This window comes from Ovis aries, chromosome 3 (genome assembly GCF_016772045.2).
Source record: "Ovis aries strain OAR_USU_Benz2616 breed Rambouillet chromosome 3, ARS-UI_Ramb_v3.0, whole genome shotgun sequence".
NCBI lineage: Eukaryota > Metazoa > Chordata > Mammalia > Artiodactyla > Bovidae > Ovis > Ovis aries.
In genome coordinates this window covers 103,857,408-103,879,353 of record NC_056056.1, presented here as the reverse complement: position 1 = coordinate 103,879,353, position 21,946 = coordinate 103,857,408, and the positions used below count along the sequence as shown (strand labels likewise).

General features: G+C 45.3%; 1 protein-coding gene across 13 annotated transcripts in view; it reads right to left on the bottom strand.

The window, feature by feature from the left end:
• Positions 1–17,837, bottom strand: part of KANSL3 (KAT8 regulatory NSL complex subunit 3) — a 44,802-nt gene extending 26,965 nt beyond the window's left edge. For 12 of the 13 annotated variants that reach the window (XR_006059250.1, XR_006059251.1, XR_006059252.2 and 9 more), the window contains exons 1-5: positions 17,796–17,837; positions 16,506–16,770; positions 11,511–11,681; positions 3,151–3,241; positions 2,815–3,000 (exon numbers count right to left, since the gene is read on the bottom strand). Coding sequence is in view for 10 of the 13 variants with exons in the window: in XM_042246482.2 (XP_042102416.1) it covers positions 2,815–3,000; positions 3,151–3,241; positions 11,511–11,681; positions 16,506–16,720 (663 nt within the window). In the remaining 3 variants the exon portion in view is untranslated. Of the gene's footprint in view, positions 1–2,814; positions 3,001–3,150; positions 3,242–11,510; positions 11,682–16,505; positions 16,771–17,369 lie in introns of all 13 variants that reach the window. The other variant, XM_042246479.1, reaches the window with a different exon arrangement.
• Between the last annotated feature and the right edge of the window lie 4,109 nt (positions 17,838–21,946).

Here is a 21,946-nt window from a genome sequence, read left to right as displayed (position 1 = left end):
AACAAACATTTATGCAACACTGCTGTTACAAGGCACCAGGCTAGTGCTGACTACAAAGGAATTTAATCTACAATCTATGAAGGCAAGCACACAAATAACCAGAGAGGAGCGGCTGGGAAGTACCATAAAGAAACGGAAGCCTCACTGCTGGGATCTGAGCCATCCAACAGAGAAGAGGGAAGTGAAGACACAGCATGCGAAGGGAGACGCACTCTGAAGAATCCCAACAGAAGACACCAGATAGAGACAAGAACGTCCAGGGCTCACTCTAGGCACAGATGGCCTGGAGTCAAGAATTCAAGCAAGGAAATAGGAGGATATAAGGCTAGTAACAAAGGACAGTGTCAAACTGCAAAGGATCGTCACCCTCAACTGGCTGTTTCTTCAAAAGTAATTGATGTTTTGTCACTGTGAGCCACTCGACACCTAGAGGTAGAGGATCTGACTGAATATTAGATTTTAAAACCTTTTATCTGGCAGTTTCCCCAGTGGCTCGGTGGTAGAGCATCCACCTGCCACTGCAAGAGACGCAGGGTCAGCCCCTGGGTCGGGAAGATCCCTGGAGGAGGAAATGCAACCCACTCCAGTGCTCCTGCCTGGAGAATCCCATGGACAGAGGAGCCTGGCGGGCCACAGCCCGTGGGATGGCAGAGTCAGACGCGACTGAGCACACAGCCTGCGTGCGTGCACGCGCACACACGCACACACGCTGTTCTCTCCAGCACAGGATCACTCTCAGCAGACAGTGAAGAGGATGGGGCCCATACCTTCTCTGCTCCCTTTACAACAGTTCTGATGGTGAAAGTCACTGGGCCTAGAGCATGACCCCATTCACTGACAATTCCGTCCAGCTGGTACACTGGAAGTTTTGGGAACAGCTTAAATATTGGCTGTGAATCTGACAGTCATGGGAAAACAAGAGCCTGATGGGAGAGATGCCACTGAGGGCAGAACAGCACCTGGCGGTCTGGGCCCTTGCTAGCTGCGCTCCCTCTGCCATCCCAGCCAGCCCACACTGTGACTCAGCTGCACGCACCGGGCACACCTGCAGGGTGCCACCAGCGGTCCGTGACACTCAGTCAATCTGAACACTCCTTCACTCACTCGAGAACACCCAGACAATAGCTTCAGTTGGAAAGCAGTGCCAACTTCATTGAGGGAAATGACCTCCAAGGCATACTGGGCATGCAAAGAAAAGCCGAGAAGCGGACTCTGGGCACCACTACTGGGCCCCCAGAGCAGACTCACCAGCGCCATTGTCTTCCCACAGGCGGAACGCTGCAGAGGGCAGCGGAGACGCCTGGCTACAAGCCACTGCTCTCTGGCAGGGGCCGGTCTCGGCCCCATATCCACTCTGTGCCCTCGCTGCCCCCTATTCGCACTTGAGCCAGGGGGACCACTGCAGAGGAGCAGCACAGGGGGGCGTCTGGGGCCATCTTTTCATTTGTCTCTTTCTCCACTAGAAAATCAGCTCCATCAGAGGACAGAGAATTTGTTTTGCTCATCCCAACACCCGGCATACTGGAGACACAAAACACGTATTTGTTGGGAACATCCAGACAGTAACTTCAGTTGGAAAGCAGTGCCAACTTCATTATGAGGAGAAAGACCTCCAAGGCCTACTGGGCACACAGAGAGAAGCAGGGATGTGGACTCGGGGCATGACCACACTGGTCCCCTAGGGTAGATCACTAATGCCATTCTCTTTCCAAAGGCAGAATGTATAAATTAATGTCAAATTCCTACCATGCATTTCATTAATACATCTAGTCCTGAGTTTTATTTCCAGAAGCTAAACCAGTCTTCTTTTGCTTTCAAACAAACTCAGCATCCTTCAACCTACAAACAGATAGGAAACAGTAAGTCTGGAAATTTGGGGAATATGGCTGGGGAAAGTTGCTGGCCAGCTGCTTGCAAAGGAGAAAAAAACCCCACAAAAGTAAAAAACTGAATTAATCCAAGTTATCTGAGGCCATGCTGGAGCAAAACACACTAAATATAATGGTACCACTTATAAATCACTAACAGTTACCCTGGGTTTCCTACGTGCCAAACTTTGTGCCAAGCATTCTATCCAGATTAACAAATTATCACAAAAATCCTAGGCAGGTATTGTTATAATCAGCCATTTTTTAGAGATGAGTAAACTGAGGTGTTAACCCAAGACTACACAGCTAATTAGTGATGAAAGGATCAGCCAGGCAGTCTGCGTCCAGAACCAGAACTCTATCACACTGAACACAGTCCAGTGCAGTACCTACGACCGCAGTGAACTCCAGCCACAAAGGGCAACAGCGTGGCTGCAAGACTACGTCAGGAAGCGGGGAAGTGCAGCGGCGCTCTGCTAGCACGATCACAGCCAGAGCGCTGCCACTGAAGGCGTGTCATCATGAGCAGGGGCTGAGGCGTCGGCCCTGCGCGCCCTGCTCCGGACACCTCCCGTGCCCCACCCCACTCTCAGCTCCGTGAGTGTCTGCTTCTTACTCCTCTCTCAACACTCCTCCCTGGTAAACCCTTCATCTATCTTCTCCCTTCTCACCTCACCTCAAACCACAAGTGGCAGGGCTGTAGAGGCTAAACATGTTCTCTGGTTTGGGGGCGCCACACCTCATCCTAGAGACAGGAGGGCTGAAGACATTTATGCCGAATGAGAACGTGAAATGACACCATGTCTCCTATTTTTACTAGTAAGCACATTAGCTTCAGTCACGTCCTCCAGACTGACCAGGCAATGACCCGGTCCAGTCCCGTTTCCTGAACCCACAGCAGAGGCTGGCTACTCCAGGACAGGGCAGACACGCATCCCAGCCTTACCTTCCCTTTCAGCGTCTGCAGAGCATCCAGGTAGGCTGCCAGCATGGGCAGACTCAGGGTCTCCACCAGGGTGGTGTGCAGCCACTGGATCAGCTTGGTGTCCCAGCTCACACTTGCCAGAGCCTGCCGCACTCTCCTCGCACACTTGTCCACGGCAACACGACGCAGCACGGGCTCATTACAAGCCTGAACGGAGGAAGTAGAGGGAAAAGTCTGAGGGTCACCTTGTTAGCAACTGGGGCTGGGGGATGGTGGAGGATAGCACCCAACAAGTGAGTCAGTCAGAGAGGCCTGAGCTAGCGAGGGTCCGCTGGGGGCAGATTTCTGGAGTCTTACCCCTTCATTGGCCAAGCGGGCAAGCCGGTCAGACTGCAGGGCTTTGAGGATCTTGTTGAATAGCTTGTTCTGGGCCAGGGTCCAGCCAGTCCTGTAAGAGACACTCTGAGGAATTAGAGTCAAACTCTGGGGACACTCCCCGCACCAGTACACTGCAAAGAAGATTATGTCATGATTTCTGTTCCCACTGTGAAACAGTGTAACTCCAAGTAGCTGAGTGCCAAGCTAAAGCACAACACCCAGATTCCGGCCCCAGTCCTGCCAGCGAAGCACCTCAGCACGTGTGTCAACACACACACACACGTCTTGGTGGGGCTTTGCTGTTCGTTGTCTAGTTGCCCAGTCACGTCCACTCTGTAGCCTGTCAGGCTCCTCTGTCCATAGGGTTTTCCAGTTAAGAATACTGGAGTGGATTGCCATTTCCTTCTCCAGGGGCTCTTCCCACCCCAGGGACTGAACCTGTGTCTCCTGCATTGGCAGAAAGATTCTGTACTGCTGAGCCACAGGAATTACGCCCCTGTGGTGCTAGCAGAGCTCAGTCATTACCCAGCAGCTAAAATAACCCATTAGTGAGCAGAAGCAAGGCAGCACTGCACAGGCGCATCTGAATTTCACAAGCCACTCGAAAAAGGTAGACAGGGTGAGGAAGCACTCAGTGCACTAAAGCCTCACGCTGAGACAAGAGGCCTGCTTACCCAGTGTCAGGGGCAAAAACACAACAGCAGCAAGCGCTGGTCTCCCACGCCTAAATAATCCACCCCTCATTAACCTGCCTTCTTTCTCCATGTTTTTTCTGTATATCCCACAATTGACAAATTTACTTTGTAAAATGTTTAAATAGGTTATGTATTTCTAATTCATCTTTAATCGGAGGATAACTGCTTTACAGTGTGCCCGTTTCCGCCATACAACTGTCCCATGTAAGTCAGCTCTGTGCATCCAGTCTATGACCCTGGTTGACACACTTTGACCTTGCTTATGGGAGGCTTTATGGCTCTTCCTCCAACTCAGCTATAAATTCCCTGCTATTAGAAAACTACCCTATTGCTCGTCCCAACCTCATGAAAGGCCGCACAGCAGTGTGGAGCTGACTAAAGCTTTACCCTCTCCACCCAACTCCTGACAACCTTAGTTACTCTGAGACTCCGACTCTGGCCAGTAATCTTCCTACAGATACCAAGAAAAAGGTAACAGAAGATGCCCAATTTATTTCAGTATTTGTTTACCAGCTCTCCCTGCCATAAAAATAAACTGGTGATTAAATCTCATTTTAAAAACTTAGGTGGATGCCAGACCCAAATGAGAGCCTGGAATGACATCAAGGTAGCACTCCACATCAGTTGGGACAAAGTGAGTAGGACTGTGACAACTGCGAGCCAAGCCCATTTAAGTCAGTTGAGAGTCAAAGTCCTCGCCATGGGCTGTGTGGACCCCTGGCTCTCCAACCTCACCCTCCATGGCAGCCCCCAGCTTACTATGCTGCCCTGCATCGCCCCTTCCCTTATCTCCCATACAGCCTGCCTGCTCCCGCCGCACAGACTGGGCCCTAGCCACCTGCTCCCTCTGCCTGAAACGATGGCGCCCTCTCCAACCGCCAGGTTCTTGCTCAGATGTCGCCTTCTACTGAGGGTTCCCCGACACACCCCTGCTTAAAACTGCCAACACAAAGACTCTCACCTCGGGACTCCCTACCCCCCCTCACCTCCCATCCATTTCATTTACGTCTGGTTTGTCTCCCTCTGCTAGGATGGAAAGGCCAAGACAGCAAAGATTTGTCTGTTTTAAAAGTATCTGACACAGAGCAGGGACTTCAACCATCTGCTGGATAAGGACATGGAGGAGCTGTGCACACACTGCATTCTGAACCCGGTGGACAGTGGAGGACAAATTCAAACCCTCGCACTCCCTTCCACAGCAGGCGCTCAGGTCCTGAGGAGCAGCGCAACAGACACATCCCGGGGGGGCAACTGTAAACAGAGCCCTTCGCCAGATCAGGGTGCCTGGACCACAAGGACATTGCTTCCAACCTCAAGCATCATCTCACTGTCCTTGAAATGAGTAAATACCCTCCAGAAAGGAGGAAAATAACAGTCCAACTTCCTTTCCTTCTGTAAAATACAATCTCCACCTACCACGTTACAGCTCTAGTTTTACAACTTACCACGGTCACAAAGTCCAGGGAAACACTAGCTATGAGCCGGGAGCTGGCGGTGTACCTTTAGTCTCCTTGACTACAGAACAGATGGGCAAGATGATCTATGAAACTCAGGCTAGCCGCGACTACTGATGGGAGCAAAAGTTCTATGACAGCAGCCCAAGTCCCCGGTCACAGAACTTTTTCTTTACAAGTGCCCTCTGTCTTTAGTAGCTTTTGCTGCCACAGCTAATGCCTATCTCAACCTCCAAAGCCGCTCATCCTTTTATAAACCTCTTGTGGGGTTCCAGCAGCCATCTCAGGTTTCTTGACATTTTCTTATCTTCCCACAGCTCTCCTGGCTTAATTTCTGCTACCGCATCAGGATCTAGTCAGTTTTTGTTGTGGTTTGATATTCAGAGAGACTTTGGACTTGGAAGATGGGGGAGTAGAAGCTTTAACTCAAGGCTGGGGCTCAAGACATCTCGGGACAAGGCAGGCTTGTGGGAACTAGCATCACCAGTCCACTGGTTCACAATCTTGCCTTCCTTTACGTTATTTAAAGTATCACACTCCAACATGAGTAGCACTTCTCCTACGTACAGTGATTCTTCGGTGGGCTTGAGTTTTGGTGGTGGTGGTAGGAGAAAAAGGATGTCCACAAGTACTTATAAAAAGCTCTCTGGAGATACATGGATATTTCCTTATTAATAAACTTCCTTGCTTTTAATGGCTGGTTCCACCCTACTGGTGGACACTGAGGTTCTGTCCCTTTTATTACTATTATAAACAGTCGCAGTGACAACCCCACCTCTCCCAGTACACTCATATACATATCCCTCTGCATCTTCACATGGTCATGCAAATCTCTCTGCAGGATAAATCTCTTGAAGTGGAAATGAAAGATCTGTGTTAAAATTTTAGAATTTCCAGTTCTGTGTGAATAATATGCATAAAGAACCTGTAAAATCTTGAAAGCAGTATTACACTGCAGCCTTAACCCCAGCCCCTGGAGGTGCACATGGCAACCCACTCCAGTATTCTTGCCTGGAAAATCCCATGGACATAGCAGCCTGGCGGGCTACAGTCCATGGGGTCGCAAAGAGTCAGACAAGACAGAGCGACTGAGCGCTTAACCCCAGCAATAATGCTCAGTGATAATCAAACAGGTTAAACAACGAATACAATTTCCTTATGTTCAAGATCTCTTGAGCTTTCTCAAAGCCTATCAATCAGGTTGCAAACCCTAATCCCAAGGAAAGAGAATGAGGTGTATATAATTTTTACTTATGAGGTACTGACAGCATTTCCAAAATTATCTTGTTCTTTATCATACAACAGGATGTTTTCTCTATTTGTTTTTCTTACCCTGTATTTATTCTGAAACCCAAAATGATGGGAGCAAGGAAAATGATGTGAACAAAACGGGAGGGGGACTAGAAAGCTATTTAGAAATTACTATCATACACCACTGACAGCTGAAATTAAACTGAAAAACCACGAGTCTAAAACCCCCAGAAAAAGTTCTTAGGATTCTTGCTGGATATATAACAAAATGATTCCAAGAACTGAAACATATTCTCTGTATTTTGTGTGCTTCATGGGAGGCTAGAAAATTAAATGGGCAGAAAAAAATGATCTAACCGAAGATTAAGAGTATGCAAAAGATATAATTAAGGAAAAATTTAAAAACAGGAGACAGAATTTTAGATACAAGTCTAAACAGTCAAACAGCTGATGGGAACTGTGGTGAGTCAATACACTCCCCCATCTAAACCTATTCAATTTTCATGGGTATAAAAATGTCTTCTCTCCATTGCTTAGATGAGATCAGACAATTTTATGTTCTCCACACTCCCACTGAAACCGAATGACATTCTGGCTGCTGGCTTCTCTTATTCAAAGCAGCCAAGAAGTCACACCAATTCTAGACGAGCCTGATATTTTCAAAGATAATTCTTTCTCTGACACTAATTCAATATTAAAATGTCTAAAGGGTTTTTTTTTCTCTTTAACCAGAAGTCAAGCAGAGAGAAACAAAGAACATCAGAGAGAAGAAAAAGGTCACACTTACTTTTTCAGATCATAAAATTCTTTGCTTAAACACCAGGAGAAAGGAAGAGAAATGACGGGGAAAGAGGGAGGGAAAATAAACAACTCAAAGGTCTTGAATCGAAATTTCAAACATCTGTCTGAGATTAACACATAGATATTATACGTACAATACTGAGAGATACAGTTAGAGCAAATTCAGAGAATATTTTTTAATTGAATTCAGAAGTTCTGATTTCTAAGACAGACAATCTGCTGTAGGACACTAGATGCTTTTACTGAAATACTGGCAATGTCCTCGAATCCATTTGAGCAAGGCCCTGAAGTGCCATAAGTCAGGAGTGTTTTGTTACATGTCTTTGAACAGCTGTGCATCTAATTAAATTTGGTATCTGACAAACATCTGGGGAAAAAAGCTGGTCCAACTTCTTTGGGAAACATTACCATACCTGCAAATATATATCATTTTCAAAAGTTCACCAAGCCGCACAATTTTGGCATGCAGACACAAATCTAGACCAGGAGTCAGCAAACTTTTTCTATAAATGGACTGGATACTAAATATTTTAGAGTTTCCGTCACAACTATTTCACTCCACAATTGTAGTGCAAAAGCAGCCACAGACAATACCTAAATGAGTGGGCATGACTGTGTTCCAATAACACTGTGTTTACGTACCCTGAATTTTGATTTTCTTGTGTCTTCTTGTGATTTTTTTTCAACCACTCAAAAATGTAAAATCCATTCTTAGCTCATGGGTCATAGAAAAACAAGCAATGGGCCGGATTTGGCGCACAGGCCATAGTTTGCCAACCCCCGATCCAGACAATTAAATCGAGAAGAGAGCGATATTTAAAATCATGTTTCATGGAATATGAGGCATTACTAGAGAAACCCAGAATCAGCTGGGGTCGGGGATGCATTTTCTAAATACAGCAAGTTATCTGGGGACTTCCCTGGTGGCCTAGTAGCTAGGACTCCGTGCTCCCAGCGCAGGGGGCATGAGCTTGGTCCCTGGTTAGGGAACTAAGATCCTGATGTTGCGTGGCTCAGACAAAAAAAAAAAGAAGAAGTGATCTGAAGCTATCTGCTACTGAAATAATTCAGGAGGGCAAAATGGGGCACTAAAAAAGAAAAGTAAGTTTCTGACTCCCTGATAGATCAGTCATCTCTCTGAGGAAAAATACGTTTCTAGGGAGCTGTCCTATATGAGTTCTTGATGTAGCAAACTGTAATTTTACATGATTTTATACATGGAAGAAAAGAAGCAGCAATTTAACAATAAAATCAAGTGAAAGAATGGCAACAGATGATTATAATCAGAGCAGAGAGAACTAACTACAACCTCCAAACAGGCTACAGATTCAGAATTTGGGGACGCGGTCATAAAAATGGTGACCTCTGAGACTGAAGCCAGTAAGTATCATCAAATAATGAAATTAGCTGTGTGCAATAATGACGTACCTGAAGATGTAAGCCTGTTGCTAATGAGAGAAGGACGCCTCCAAATCTCATCAGACACTAAAAAACAAATAATCTGAGATCAACTGAGAGCTAATTAATCATATCAATCTGTGGCAATGGCATAGCACAGGTGTGGAGGGCCACCTGGAGAAAGAGGAGCAAAGAGTAGAGCCTGTCAGTGTTCCCTGCAGGACTGGGCAGGTGTGCCTTGGCCTCTCTGCCATCCAGCTGCCATGTTGGAGGAGGGCACCCCCTGTGCAGATGGTCTGCTAGCCACCCACTTCTGGAAGAGAACAGCGTCCAAAACTCTTCTGCTGAGCATCGCGGCTCGGGGCCAGGCTGCCCCAATATCTCGTCTGCCCTGCAGCTGTACCTCTCCTTGTACATGAAGAAACTTGCCTTCATGCGTATTATTAAGTCTCTGATGACTTTGGTAAGCATGACGAGTGCACCCAAAACCCTTTGTCCAAGACCAAGGGTGAACTGACAGAAAAATTCATGCAATTCTTCTATGCGCTTTCTGAAACTGCAGAAAAGGCAACGAATAACACAATGGGGACACATATCTGCGAGAAGTCACCTGGTCCAGCCATCACTGGCCTCTTTCCACTGCCCTTAAAGAAAAGGTACAGCCGCCGACAACACTGGGCTCCAGGGTCAGACTGTGTGCTCTGAACAAACCCCTGCTCCACGACTTCCTAAGCTTTCTTCAACTTCCGAGTTTAGTTTCTTCATTTTTAAAACAGAGATAAAGAAGGGGCATGCCTAGGAGAGTTGTGAGGTTTAAAAGAGACAGTGCATGGGAAGCTCTTGGTACAATGCCTGGCACCCAGAATGCACTCAACAAATGGGAGTCCTTTTTTGTTGCTACCACTGTCAGTATTTTCAGTGTTATTACCTTTAACAAGGGTGATAAACAATTTTGCTGAACTCACTGACCCCAGCAATATTCTAGTAGTTGATCTTCATTCACAGCAATTTTCCTCTTTATCTGAAGCTCTAGAGAGCATTTCCCCTTCTTAGGGCACAAGACTAATTCCAATTCAAGACCCCGAAGAACTTCTCCACAAGATCTTCAACCAGGGTGCAGAACTGCTCCACCTTCACCAGCCACCACCTGATCACACAAGCACACCAGCTCGATCTCATTCCCTGCTTCCAACCACACTCATGAGCCATTCCAACGAGCCTCGAACTTTCCTGCCCTTCTTCCTACCAAATTACTTCTTTCTCCTCCGTTATCATTAAGTTAGAACCCTCCAACATTACGGAAGTTTACCACTTTCCAACTCCTGATGTAAAGACCTTAACATTCCCTTAGGAGATAAATACATATGGAGAGAGCCACGAGGGAAATGTAAATTAAAACCACAATGAGATGTCATTTCACACTCACTAGAATGGTCATAATAAGAAAAAGACAGATGAAAAACAAATGTTGGCAAAGATGTGGAGAAACGGGAACCCTCATACGCTGCCGGGGGGAATGCAAAATGATGCAGTCCTTTCGGAGAAGAACCTGAAGATTCTGCACAAGTTTATCATATGACACAGCAATTCCACTCTTAGGTATATATTCAAGAGAAATGAGAATGTATGCCCACACAAAAACACGTAAATGAATATTCATAGTGATATTATTCATATGCAGTAGCCAAAAAGCATCAGCAACCAAATATCCATCGACAGATCAATGGATAAACAAAATGTGGCACTTCCGTACTGTGGAATATTATTTAGCGCTAAAAAGGAATGGACTACTGACACACGCTTCAGCATGGATAAACCCTGAAGACATTATGCTGTGTGAAAGAATCCAGTCACAGAAGACCATGTTCTGGATGAGCCTATGAAATGTTTCGAGAAGGTAAGTTTAGAGAGACAGAAAGTAGACTGGTTGCCAGGGGTTGGAGGGGTTGGCAGGAGATGGGAAGTGACCATTAGTGAGTAAGGAGTTCCTTTTGGGGGTAAGGAAAACGTTCACCAAATTGATTGCAGTGATGAATATACTAAAAATCACTGGTTGTACGTATTATATAAGTGAATTGTACGCTATGTAAATTTTACTTTCATAAAGTTTTACGCAACAAATAAAGATAAATAAACGTTTGCCAAATAAACAACAACGAATGACCTAAAGAGTCCCCAGGTCAGTAGGATATGAGAGAGCAAAACCAGCCAGCAAACTCATGAGAACAGGCTGAGGTGCTCCCCCAAAACCACAGACTACAGATCTACCTTTAAAAGCCACTCAAGTCAAACATCTGTTAGCCTTTCATACGACTCCAAAACATTTTCACTACCCTAGTTATAGACACTACAAGCACAGTATCGTACAAACGGACATTTAATTTTTTTGGTAGTCTGGCTAACTCCTGTATCCTAACGTGTACTATCTACACTACAGAGCAAGTCACACCTATCAAATTTGACTCATTTACGCATTCAGCTAACACTTACTACTTGCCTACTATGTGCCAGGCAATGTCCGAGGTGTCAGGGATGCAAAGATGGCTGAGACACAAGCTCTCCTCCCAGGGAGCCCACTGCAGAATGAGCTGAGACTTACAAAGACAGGAGAGCATTCTGACTCCTATGGCTGCAAATGAAATAAACTCCTAAAAATATGTTTCAATGACAACGATCTAAGATATTCACAACGCACTGACCATGAACCCTGTGGTGCCCAGGCCTCTCAGAAGCAACCTACCTGTTGACATGCTCCTCCCAGTCCTCTGGAGGGGGAGGGGCATCCGCATCGGTCCTGGCGAAGATGACGTGCCGTTCACACTCATTCATCACACTGCGTGCCTTCTGATTGTCATAGAGCGGCACAGGGGTGGATATGACTGTCTCCACATCTATTGGGACATCTGATTCACTGTAAAAGTGAAAACATAGGATCAGCCACACATACTTCACACAACATAAGTATTTAATGATTGTTCCATTGCCAAAAATGTCTCTCTACTATAATCAGCTTTTTATGTATTTTTTGTGGCTGTACCATGCAGCTTGTGGGATCTTAACTCCCTGACCAGGGATAGAACTTGTGGCCCCTGCACTGGGTGGGCAGAGTCTTAACCACTGGACTGCCTGGTAGGTCCTTAATCAGCTTTAAAGTATACATAAGCACACTATGTCCACAGAAAATTATGGTCCAAAGTTGCCTTTCCCACACGTATCTAGATCTCTGTGACATGCTGGTATATGAAGGGGAAACACAAAGTTGTTTTAAATGAGCTTATGTAAAACTGACACAGAGCTATTTTTTAAAAAGACAAGTATATTCCATAAGCATACAGTTGATTGCCTAAAGGTGCTTTTCAATACCGTAGCTATAAGCCATATGCAAATGTTTAACTTAATAGCAACTAAATAAAATAAAAAATTCATTTCCTCAGTCACACAAGCCATATTTCAAGAGCTCAAAAGACATGTCTGCCTCAGTTCAGTTCAGGTGCTAAGCCGTGTCCGACTCTTTGCGAACCCATGGACTGTAGCACCAGGCCTCCCTGTCCATCACCAACTCCTGGAGTTGACTCAAACTCATGTCCACTGAGTTGGTGATGCCATCCAACCATCTCATTCTCTGTCATCCTCTTCTCCTCTGCCTTCAATCTTTCCCAGCATGAGGGTCTTTTCAAACGAGTCAGTTCTTTGCATCAGATGGCCAAAGTAATGGAGCTTCAGCTTCAGTATCAGATCCTCCAAAGAATATTCAGGACTGATTTCCTTTAGGATTGACTAGTTGGATCTTCGTGCAGTCCAAGGGACTCTGAAGAGCTTTCTCCAACACCACAGTCCAAAAGCATCAATTTTTCGGTGCTCAGCTTTCTTTATAGTCCAACTTTCACATCCATACATGACTACTGGAAAAACCGTAACTTTGATTAGACAGACCTTTGTTGGCAAAGTATAGTCTCTGCTTTTCAATACATTGTCTATGTTGGTCATAACTTTTCTTCCAGGGAGCAAGCATCTTTTAATTTCATGCCTACAGTCACCATGATCTGCAGTGACTTTGGAGACCAAGAAAATAAAGTCTCTCACTGTTCCCAGTTTCCCCATCTACTGGCCATGAAGTGATGGGACCAGATGCCATGATCTTAGTTTTCCGAATGTTGAGCTTTAAGCCAACATTTTCACTCTCCTCTTTCACTTTCATCAAGAGGTTCTTTAGTTTTTCTTCGCTTTCTGCCAGAAGGGTAGTGTCATCTGCATATTTGAGGTTATTGATATTTCTCCTGGCAATCTTGTTTCCAGCTTGTGCTTCATCCAGCCCTGGAACTTTGCATGATGTACTCTGCACATAAGTTAAATAAGTAGGATGACAACATACAGCCTTGACGTACTCCTTTCCCAATTTGGAACCAGTCTATTGTTCCATGTCCAGTTCTAACTGTTGCTTCTTGACCTGCATACAGGTTTCTCAGGAGACAGATCAGGTGGTCTGGTATTCCCATCTCTTGAAGAATTTTCCAGTTTGTTGTGATCCACACAGTCAAAGGCTCTGGCATAGTCAATAAAGCAGCAGCAGATGTTTCTCTGGAACTCTCTTGCTTTTTCGATGATCCAACGGATGCTTGCAATTTGATCTCTGGTTCCTCTGTCTTTTCTGAATCCAGCTTGAACATCTGGAAGTTCATAGTTCATGTACTGTTGAAGCCTGGCTTGGAGAATTTTGAGCATTGCTTTGCTAGCATGTGAGATGAGTGCAATTGTGGGGTAGTTTGAGCATTCTTTGGCATTGCCTTTCTTTGGGATTGGAATGAGAACTGACCTTTTCCAGTCCTGTGGCAACTGCTGAGTTTTCCAAATTTGCTGGCACACTGAGTGAAGCACTTTCAAAGCATCATCTTTCAGGATTTGAAATAGCTCTACTGGAATTCCATCACCTCCACTAGCTTTGTTCATAGTGATGCTTCCTAAGGCCCATTTGACTTCACATTCCAGGATGTCTGGCTCTAGGTGGGTGATCACACCATCGTGATTATCTGGGTCATGAAGATCTTTTTTGTACAGTTCTGCTGTGTATTCTTGCCACCTCTTCTTGATATCTTCTGCTTCTGTTAGGTCCATACCATTTCTGTCGTTTATTGTGCCCATCTTTGCATGAAATGTTCCCTTGGTATTTCTAATTTTCTTGAAGAGATTTCTAGTCTTTTCCCATTCTATTGTTTTCCTCTATTTCTTTGCACTGATCGCTGAGGAAGGCTTTCTTATCTCCTCTTGCTATTCTTTGGAACTCTGCATTCAAATGGGTATATCTTTCCTTTTCTCCTTTGCCTTCAGATTCTCTTCTTTTCACAGCTATTTGTAAGGCCTCCTCAGATAACCATTTTGCCTTTTTGCATTTCTTTTTCTCTCCAAGAAAAAAAAAAAGAGATGTCTGCCTAAGGCTACCATATTCGAGGAAGCAGGTACTGAACATTTCTGTTACCACAGAGAGTCTATCAGGCAATGTTGGTCTAAAGTTCTAAATTATTCATACAAATTTTCCTTTCCTTACCAAGTCAACTGATAGCTAATGATATGCTGTAAAAGCCCATGACTGTCTAAGACAGATCGCTAGGAATGCAGACAGACACCTTAGCTTACTCACTCTGTAAGGAGCCCACAACAGAAACAAACACAAGTGGATACCTGAAAGGTCTTTCGTATTTTAAAACATTAATGAAAAAAATAAATAAAATGTTAATGAAATCCTAGTGCTGTGTTTTTCAGTTCAATAACTCTGTCACCCAAAATATGATGTCAATCACACTGGTCTACTGGCTATCCAGCAAATGGCACTTTAACTTTTTGACCTTAATGATGCTACTGTATACACTCCCAATGGCTAGAATAATTACACCATTATAAAATGAAGTGAAATAATGTGCAGCTGGATTTGGTGGTGGGTGAAAGAGCTGACTATCTTTTGTGGACCAGACTTTGGGCAAGGTACTTAGACTTGGATGCCTGAAAAAGAAGTCCTGATGTCACAATTCCAATCCTATCTTCCCAGGGTCCCTCCCAACTAATGGCACTACTGAGCCAGAAACATGAGAGTCATCCTCCTTTCCTTTCCCCTTAATCCTGGCCACTCTTGCCAACTCACCACAGCAGGTCATGTTGGATCTACCCAAGAAGTACACCTCAAGGCCATCCCTTTTTCCCCACTTATAATATGCCTGTCCCATCAAGGCTCATGATCTCTGACCCTGACCACTCTGCAATGGTGTCCTAGCCAGGTCTTATCTATTCTACTTCAGCACTATCATCTATTAAACAAAAATTCAAAGTGATCTTTTTAAATATAAATTTAATCTCTAGCTTAAAATCCTTCAATGACTTCTTACCAACTCTGAGAATCAAATTCCTACATGAGGTAGCCCCTGCCAGCTTCTCCCCTAGCTCCCACTTACACTCCCATTGCAACCACCTTCCAGATCCAGTGGCCTAAAAAGAGCTCCTAAAATACGCCAAACTCCCACTTATAGGGCTCATATATGGAGCCAGTCTATAAGAGGAAGTAATTTTCTGAGTGCTGAAATGACCAAGTCCACAAAATCTCACTTTAAGAAAATAATCATGAGATTTAAATACAGGAGTTTCAATGCTTGCAAGAAGCTATTACATAACTAAAAGAGAGACTTGCAATTCTATTCAAAAGAGCTCTTCAGTGATGCCCTTGATCAGAAGCATCAGGATTATGCTCAATTATTCTCTAAAATCACAGATCCTGTGACCTGTACATCCAAAATAGGCCAACAAAATGAGGCTCTCGCTGGGAAATGAAATAAAAACCACTATTCTACATGTGTTACACACACATGTCATGGCACTTATAGCTCATTAAGGCTCACTGGTGGATCTAAAGAAGCAAAGCACAAGATCTCTGTTTTCCAGCAAACCTAAAACCTGTGCTAGAGATTAAACATCAGGTCAGATTGAGACAAACAAAAACAAACTCCTCCCCCAAAAAGTTTATAAAATTATTAAGGGCATGATTTTATCATCAAAATAGAATATATCACTAAATCTTGAAATACCTTGTGTTCCAACGTAATCAGAATGCCTTAAAGTTCCAAAGAATTGCTAAACAAGTTTGCACAGACCAAATGTAACTGTATCACATATTACATGGTAAGTTTATGAAAAAATTCCCGACCCTATTACGTAGGCAAGCTGAAAATACAACCAGATCTCAGAAGGATTAAGATCAACCCATGGTGACAGTTCCATAACAAGTTAAGAGGGAAAGAAAAGTCGTGGGCATGTGCTCCTAAGCTTTGCAGGTGAATGGAGAAAAAACAAACCAAATTACCATGAAAAGGTTATTCCCCAGTGTTGGAGCCAGAACACTGGGCTATTTTAGGAATGAGTCTAATCCTATGTGACAATTTTTAAAAGTCAACTCTTCCATCTTTTTCTTCCGTTTAAATAATCATCTTCAATTCCTCTTTCCACACAAGTCCTCTTATCCTAAATGTAATCAGCTGTTCGCTTTCCTTTGAACATCCTGCCTTCCTAACTCATTAGATGTCTTGAATCCAGATGTTCACCAAGAGGCCTGACATCCTCAGGATGGTTAACAAGGATGCTAAATTAAACATCCCACCCCATCCCTAATCTCCCACAATAAAATACACTCTAATCCCCAACTGATTACTGCCCAGTTAGGGTGACAGCAGCCCATAGGAGAGAAGGCCAAACTCACATGGTACTTTCGTGCTGCCTCCGAGGAGTAACAAAGAGCATGCGGGTGGGGCGGGCACTACTGGCATCGGGGTGGGCACTCCACGGCTTAGCATAGCTGTGATCCAGAAACACCAGGTCCAGTTCCCGCTCATGCACCGAGAGCTGGAAGAGCAAAGAGGTGCCCATGCGCCGCGCTGAAGTCTGGAAGTCCCTGTCCCCACCGCGGTGGGCCATGTCAGAAGAGGGGCAGCAGGTCAGAGAACGGTTATCTGCATGCTAGTCACCTGCGGCGAAAAGTTTCAGTTCAAGTCAATTCAAATGCTCTGAATTTCTTCCAACCTAGAACATCTTAATAGGCTTATGTTAGTGACTTTCTACCATTGGCAGTTGCGTATTACATAATTACATAATATCTGTCACACTGCAGACCCTTGCCCGCGTCGGGAGGGTTCCTGAGTTCCCACTCCACCACCCAAAATGGCTATGGCGCCCCCTCCATCCTCAGTCTCTACAATTCGGTCCATTGGGAAGCTGGAGGACTGCCTCACGTGGACAGATACTAGACTTGCTTGGCCAGCGCCACAGTTTCCCAGGTGGGCGCAACGGGTTTTGGCAAACGAGGAATCACAAATAGTACTAATTCCACAGCTAAGGGTCTCGACGGCTGCGAACCATTCTCACTGAGCCGTCTCCGGCCGGAGCGTGAGCATTGCTGAAACAGTTGCGCAACGTGGGCCTCGGGGAAGCCCTGACCTCTCTCCTTTGTGTTAAACAAGTTTTGTAACTACTTCATAATGCTCTGGAGTTTTAAAAATCTACAGATGAGCGGTCCTTCCCAAAGCCTGTAACAAAATGCTACGCCCGGAAGGCCCCTCTCCCTCACCCAAGGCCCGGGTGGTCCCCGGGGAACCGCCCTCTACCGCAGGTACCCTCGGGGGTCCCGCCCCCGAGCCTCAAAACCGCTCCAGCAGGCAGGCAGGGCTCATAATTCGCACTTCACAGACGCAGGCGCCGGCTCAAGGGGATGGAGTGACTTGGCCAAGGTCACAGAGAGTTCGCGACAAGAAGGAGCCGCCTCGCACCCGCCTCCCGCCCGCCCCGGCCAGGCTGAGCGCCCGCGTCACGGCGGCCCGAGCCCGCCCCCGGCCCTACACGATCGTCCGACCCAGATCGCCAGGACCCGGGCTCTAGCGCCCGGCCCCCGCATGCCCCGGGAGCCAGGAGATCCTAGCCGAGACCCCCCGCCCGCTCCGACCCGAACCACGACCCCTCAGGCCCGCCATCCCGGCCAGGGCCGACTCTCCCTCACCCGCAATCGTCCGGCCGCGCGCTCGGCCCGGGCCGGATCCCTGTGCGCGTGCGCGCTACCGCCTCCACGCCCCGGCGCCCAGGGCACGGAGCAAAGTGCGGAAGTGGATTCCAGCTGGGAAGGGAGGGGCGGTGAGCCGCAAAACCCGGAAACGATGCAGCTGCAAGGGAGCCCGTGCTGCTGCCGCTGCTGCCAAGTCGCTTCAGTCGTGCCCGACTCTGTGAGACCCCACAGACGGCAGCCCACCAGGCTCCCCCGTCCCTGGGATTCTCCAGGCAAGAACACTGGAGTGGGTTGCCATTTCCTTCTCCAGTGCATGAAAGTGAGGAGTGAAAGTGAAGTCGCTCAGTCGTGTCCGACTCTTCATGACCCCATGGACTGCAACCCACCAGGCTCCTCCGCCCATGGGATTTTCCAGGCAAGAGTACTGGAGTGGGTTGTCATTGCCTTCTCCAAGGGAACCTCTACTTCCGCTTTATTGACTACGCCAAAGCCTTTGACTGTGGAAAATTCTTCAAAAGATGGGAATTACCAGACCACCTTACCGCCCTCCTGAGAAATCTGTATTCAGATCAAGAAGCAACAGTTAGAACTGGACATGGAACAACAGACTGGTTCCAAATCAGGAAAGGAGTACGTCAAGTATGTTGTCACCCTACTTATTTAACTTATATGCAGAGTACATCATGCAAAATGCCGGGCTGGATAAAGCACAAGCTGGAATCAAGATAGCCAGGAGAAATATCAATAACCTCAAATATGCAGATGACACCACCCTTTTGGCAGAAAGCTAAGAAAAGCTAAAGAGCCTCTTGATGGAAGTGAAAGAGGAGAGTGAAAATGTTGGCTTAAAACTCAACACTCAGAAAACTAAGATCATGGCATTTGGTCCCATCACTTCATGGCAAATAGATGGGAAAACAATGGAAACAGTGAGAGACTTTTTCTTGGGCTCCAAAATCACTGCAGACGGTGACTGTAGCCATGAAATTAAAAGACGCTTCTTGGAAGAAAAGTTATGTCCAACCTAGACAGCATATTAAAAAGCAGAGACATTACTTTGCCAACAAAGGTCTGTCTAATCAAAGTTATGTTTTTTAAGTAGCCATGTATGGATGTGAGAGTTGGACTGTAAAGGAGGCTGAGCGCCGAAGAATTGATGCTTTTGGACTGTGTTGGAGAAGACGCTTGAGAGTCCCTTAGACTGCAAGGAGATCCATCTAGCCAATCAGGAGGAGAAGGGGAGGACAGAGGATGAGATGGTTGGATGGCATCACCGACTCAATGGACATGCGTTTGAGTAAGCTCCAGGAGTTGGTAATGGACAGGGAAGGCTGATGTGCTGCAGTTCATGGGATCGCATGACTGAGCTACTGAACTGAACTGAATTGAGAAAGCACATGGCTTTGCTTGCAGACAGCACGGGGTCTGGTGTATGGGTTCTTGCATCTTCAGCAAGAAAAGTGAGGGTGAGGGAGGAGGCTGGCTCCTGCAGCCCCTATTCTTGCTGTCCCCCACTGTTGCTTTGTAGGTTGTCTGGCCAGGGCCGGGAGGCAGGGCAACCTACTTTCCACTCCGCAAAGCTCATCCCTTACCTACCAGGTTGTGTTCCTTAGGAATTTACTTCTTATGCTGCATGCCTGAAACTAACACAATACTGTTAAGCAACAATACTTAAATTAAAAAAAAAAAAAGAATTTACTTGAGAAACAGCCACAATAAAAATACATGTAAAAATTAAAAGTTGCTGTGAGCCTAAAACTGCTCTGAAAAAAAAAACTGTTAAAAATAAATAATTTGTGCAGTGCTGCTTTCTGGTCTCTGCAAAGATGTGTCAAGATGGCCCTACCCTTAAGAAGTTAAAGCGAGACAGTGCCGCCCTCAAGGCAGTGATTAGACTTCGTGGTTGTACTTAGTTGCTTCAGTGGTGTCCATCTCTTTGCAACCCCACGGACTGTAGCCTGCCAGGTTCCTCTGTCCATGGAATTCTCCCGGCAAGAACACTGGAGTGAGTTGCCGTGCCCTCCTCCAGGGGAGCTTCCCCACCCAGGGATTGAACCTGCATCTGTTGAGTCTCCTGCATTGGCAGGCAGATTCTTTACCTCTGAGTCACCTGGGAAGCCCGGTGAAAAAAATTCATTATCATAAAAATAAAATACTGAATACAGTATAGATTTAGCCTCCAAATGAGATATGAATGAAAACAGGTTGCAGAAAAGGCAGGTGTACTAAACCTGTCATCGTGTGTGATAAACAACAGTTCAGTTCAGCAGCTCAGTCGTGTCTGACACTTTGCAACCCCATGGAAAGTCACTTCTTCACATCAGGTGGCCAAAGTATTGGATTTTCAGCTTCAGCAACCAATGAATATTCAGGACTGATTTCCTTTAGGATAGACTGGTTGGACCTCCTTGCTGTCCAAGGGACTCTCGAAACTCTTCTCCAACACCACAGTTCAAAAGCATCAATTCTTCAGTGCTCAGCTTTCTTTATGGTCCAACTTTCACATCCATACATGATTACTGGAAAAACCATAGCTTTGACTAGACAGACCTTTGTTGGCAAAGTAATGTCTCTGCTTTTTAATGTGCTGTCTAGGTTGGTCATAACTTTTCTTCCAGGGAGCAAGCGTTTTTTAATTTCACGGCTACAGTCATTGTGATCTGCAGTGATTTTGGAGCCCCCCAAAATAAAAAGTCTGTCACTGTTTCCCCATCTATTTGCCATGAAGTGATGGGACCAAATGCCATGATCTTAGTTTTCTGAATGTTGAGTTTTAAGCCAACATTTTCACTCTCCTCTTCCACTTTCACCAAGAAGCTCTTCAGTTCTTCACTTTCTGCCATAAGAGTGGTGTCATCTGCATATCTGAGGTTATTGATATTTCTCCTGGCAATCTTGATTCCAGCTTGTGTTTCTTCACCCAGTCCAGTGTTTTTCATGGTGTACTCTGCATATAAGTTAAATATGCAGATAAACAACGGTGCCTGCCTGGCAAGTCAGTTGTTTCTGACTCTTTGTGACCCCATAGGCTGTATGTTAGCCCGCTAGGCTTCTCTGTTTATGAAATTCTCCAGGCAAGAATACTGGAGTGGGTTGCCATGCCCTCCTCCAGGGTAGATAAGGTCTAAAAGTGATGAGTTGGAAAGTTTGGAAGAGAAAAGCTGGGAGATGGGAAAGGAGTGAAAAATGATGTAAAAGAACTGACTTGGTAGATAATCTCTTAGAGTGAAAAATTCAAGAGATGTTATTTAAATATACTATTTAGAGGTATAGAGGTTAATATTATTAGGATGACAGGAAAAGAGCAGCCTTTGGTTCATCTTTCACCACCCTTAATTCTCCTGCCCTGGCACTTATTTTCCTCCAGCATTCTGCTGCTTTTTTCTCTTTATGTCTGATCAGCACAGTGTATGAACTGGTATGTTTTCTCTGCCCTTCCTTCCTTAGCACACCAAGTTAATCATTTTTTTTTCAATCTTTGCCAATCAGGGAGGTGATACATGGTATCTTATTGTATTTCTTTGCTTATTAATGAGCTTGAATTTTTTTTTTACATATTTTTCTTGTTTGGGGGGCTTCTGAGTCCACTTTGGCAAAATGACAAACAGTATCTCATTGCATTTCTTTGATTAGTAAATAGGTTGAATTTGTTTTGCATCTTTTTAAAAAAATCTGTTTGGGCAATGTTCCCTCTGGAGTATTCATCCTTTTCTTATTGAATTCTAAGAACTGTTGCAGATGTTTCCTGCCTTGATACTTGTCTTTTAAGGTACATTTTTCTATACAAGCATCTTAAATTTTATGTGACCAAATCTATCAACCTCTTCCTTTACTGAGTTTGCCTTTTGTGTCATGATTAGTTTGGAAAATCTTTCACAAAGCAACAAGCATTGTGTCATTGTTAGATTTCAAGAAAAACTGTCAGGAAGACTAAAAGAATCGTAGCACCATAATCACACATCCAGTTTATTTTTTTTTAATTGTTGTTCTTTGAATGCTATGCATGTTTTAGAATGCGCAGTAAGCTTAGTGCTAAATTGTTTCATCAATTAATACACATTTTTAAAACATTCATTAATTTTTATGCTAATGGGACTTCCCTGGGGGTCCAGTGGCTAAGACTCCCCATTCCCAATGCAAAGGGTGCA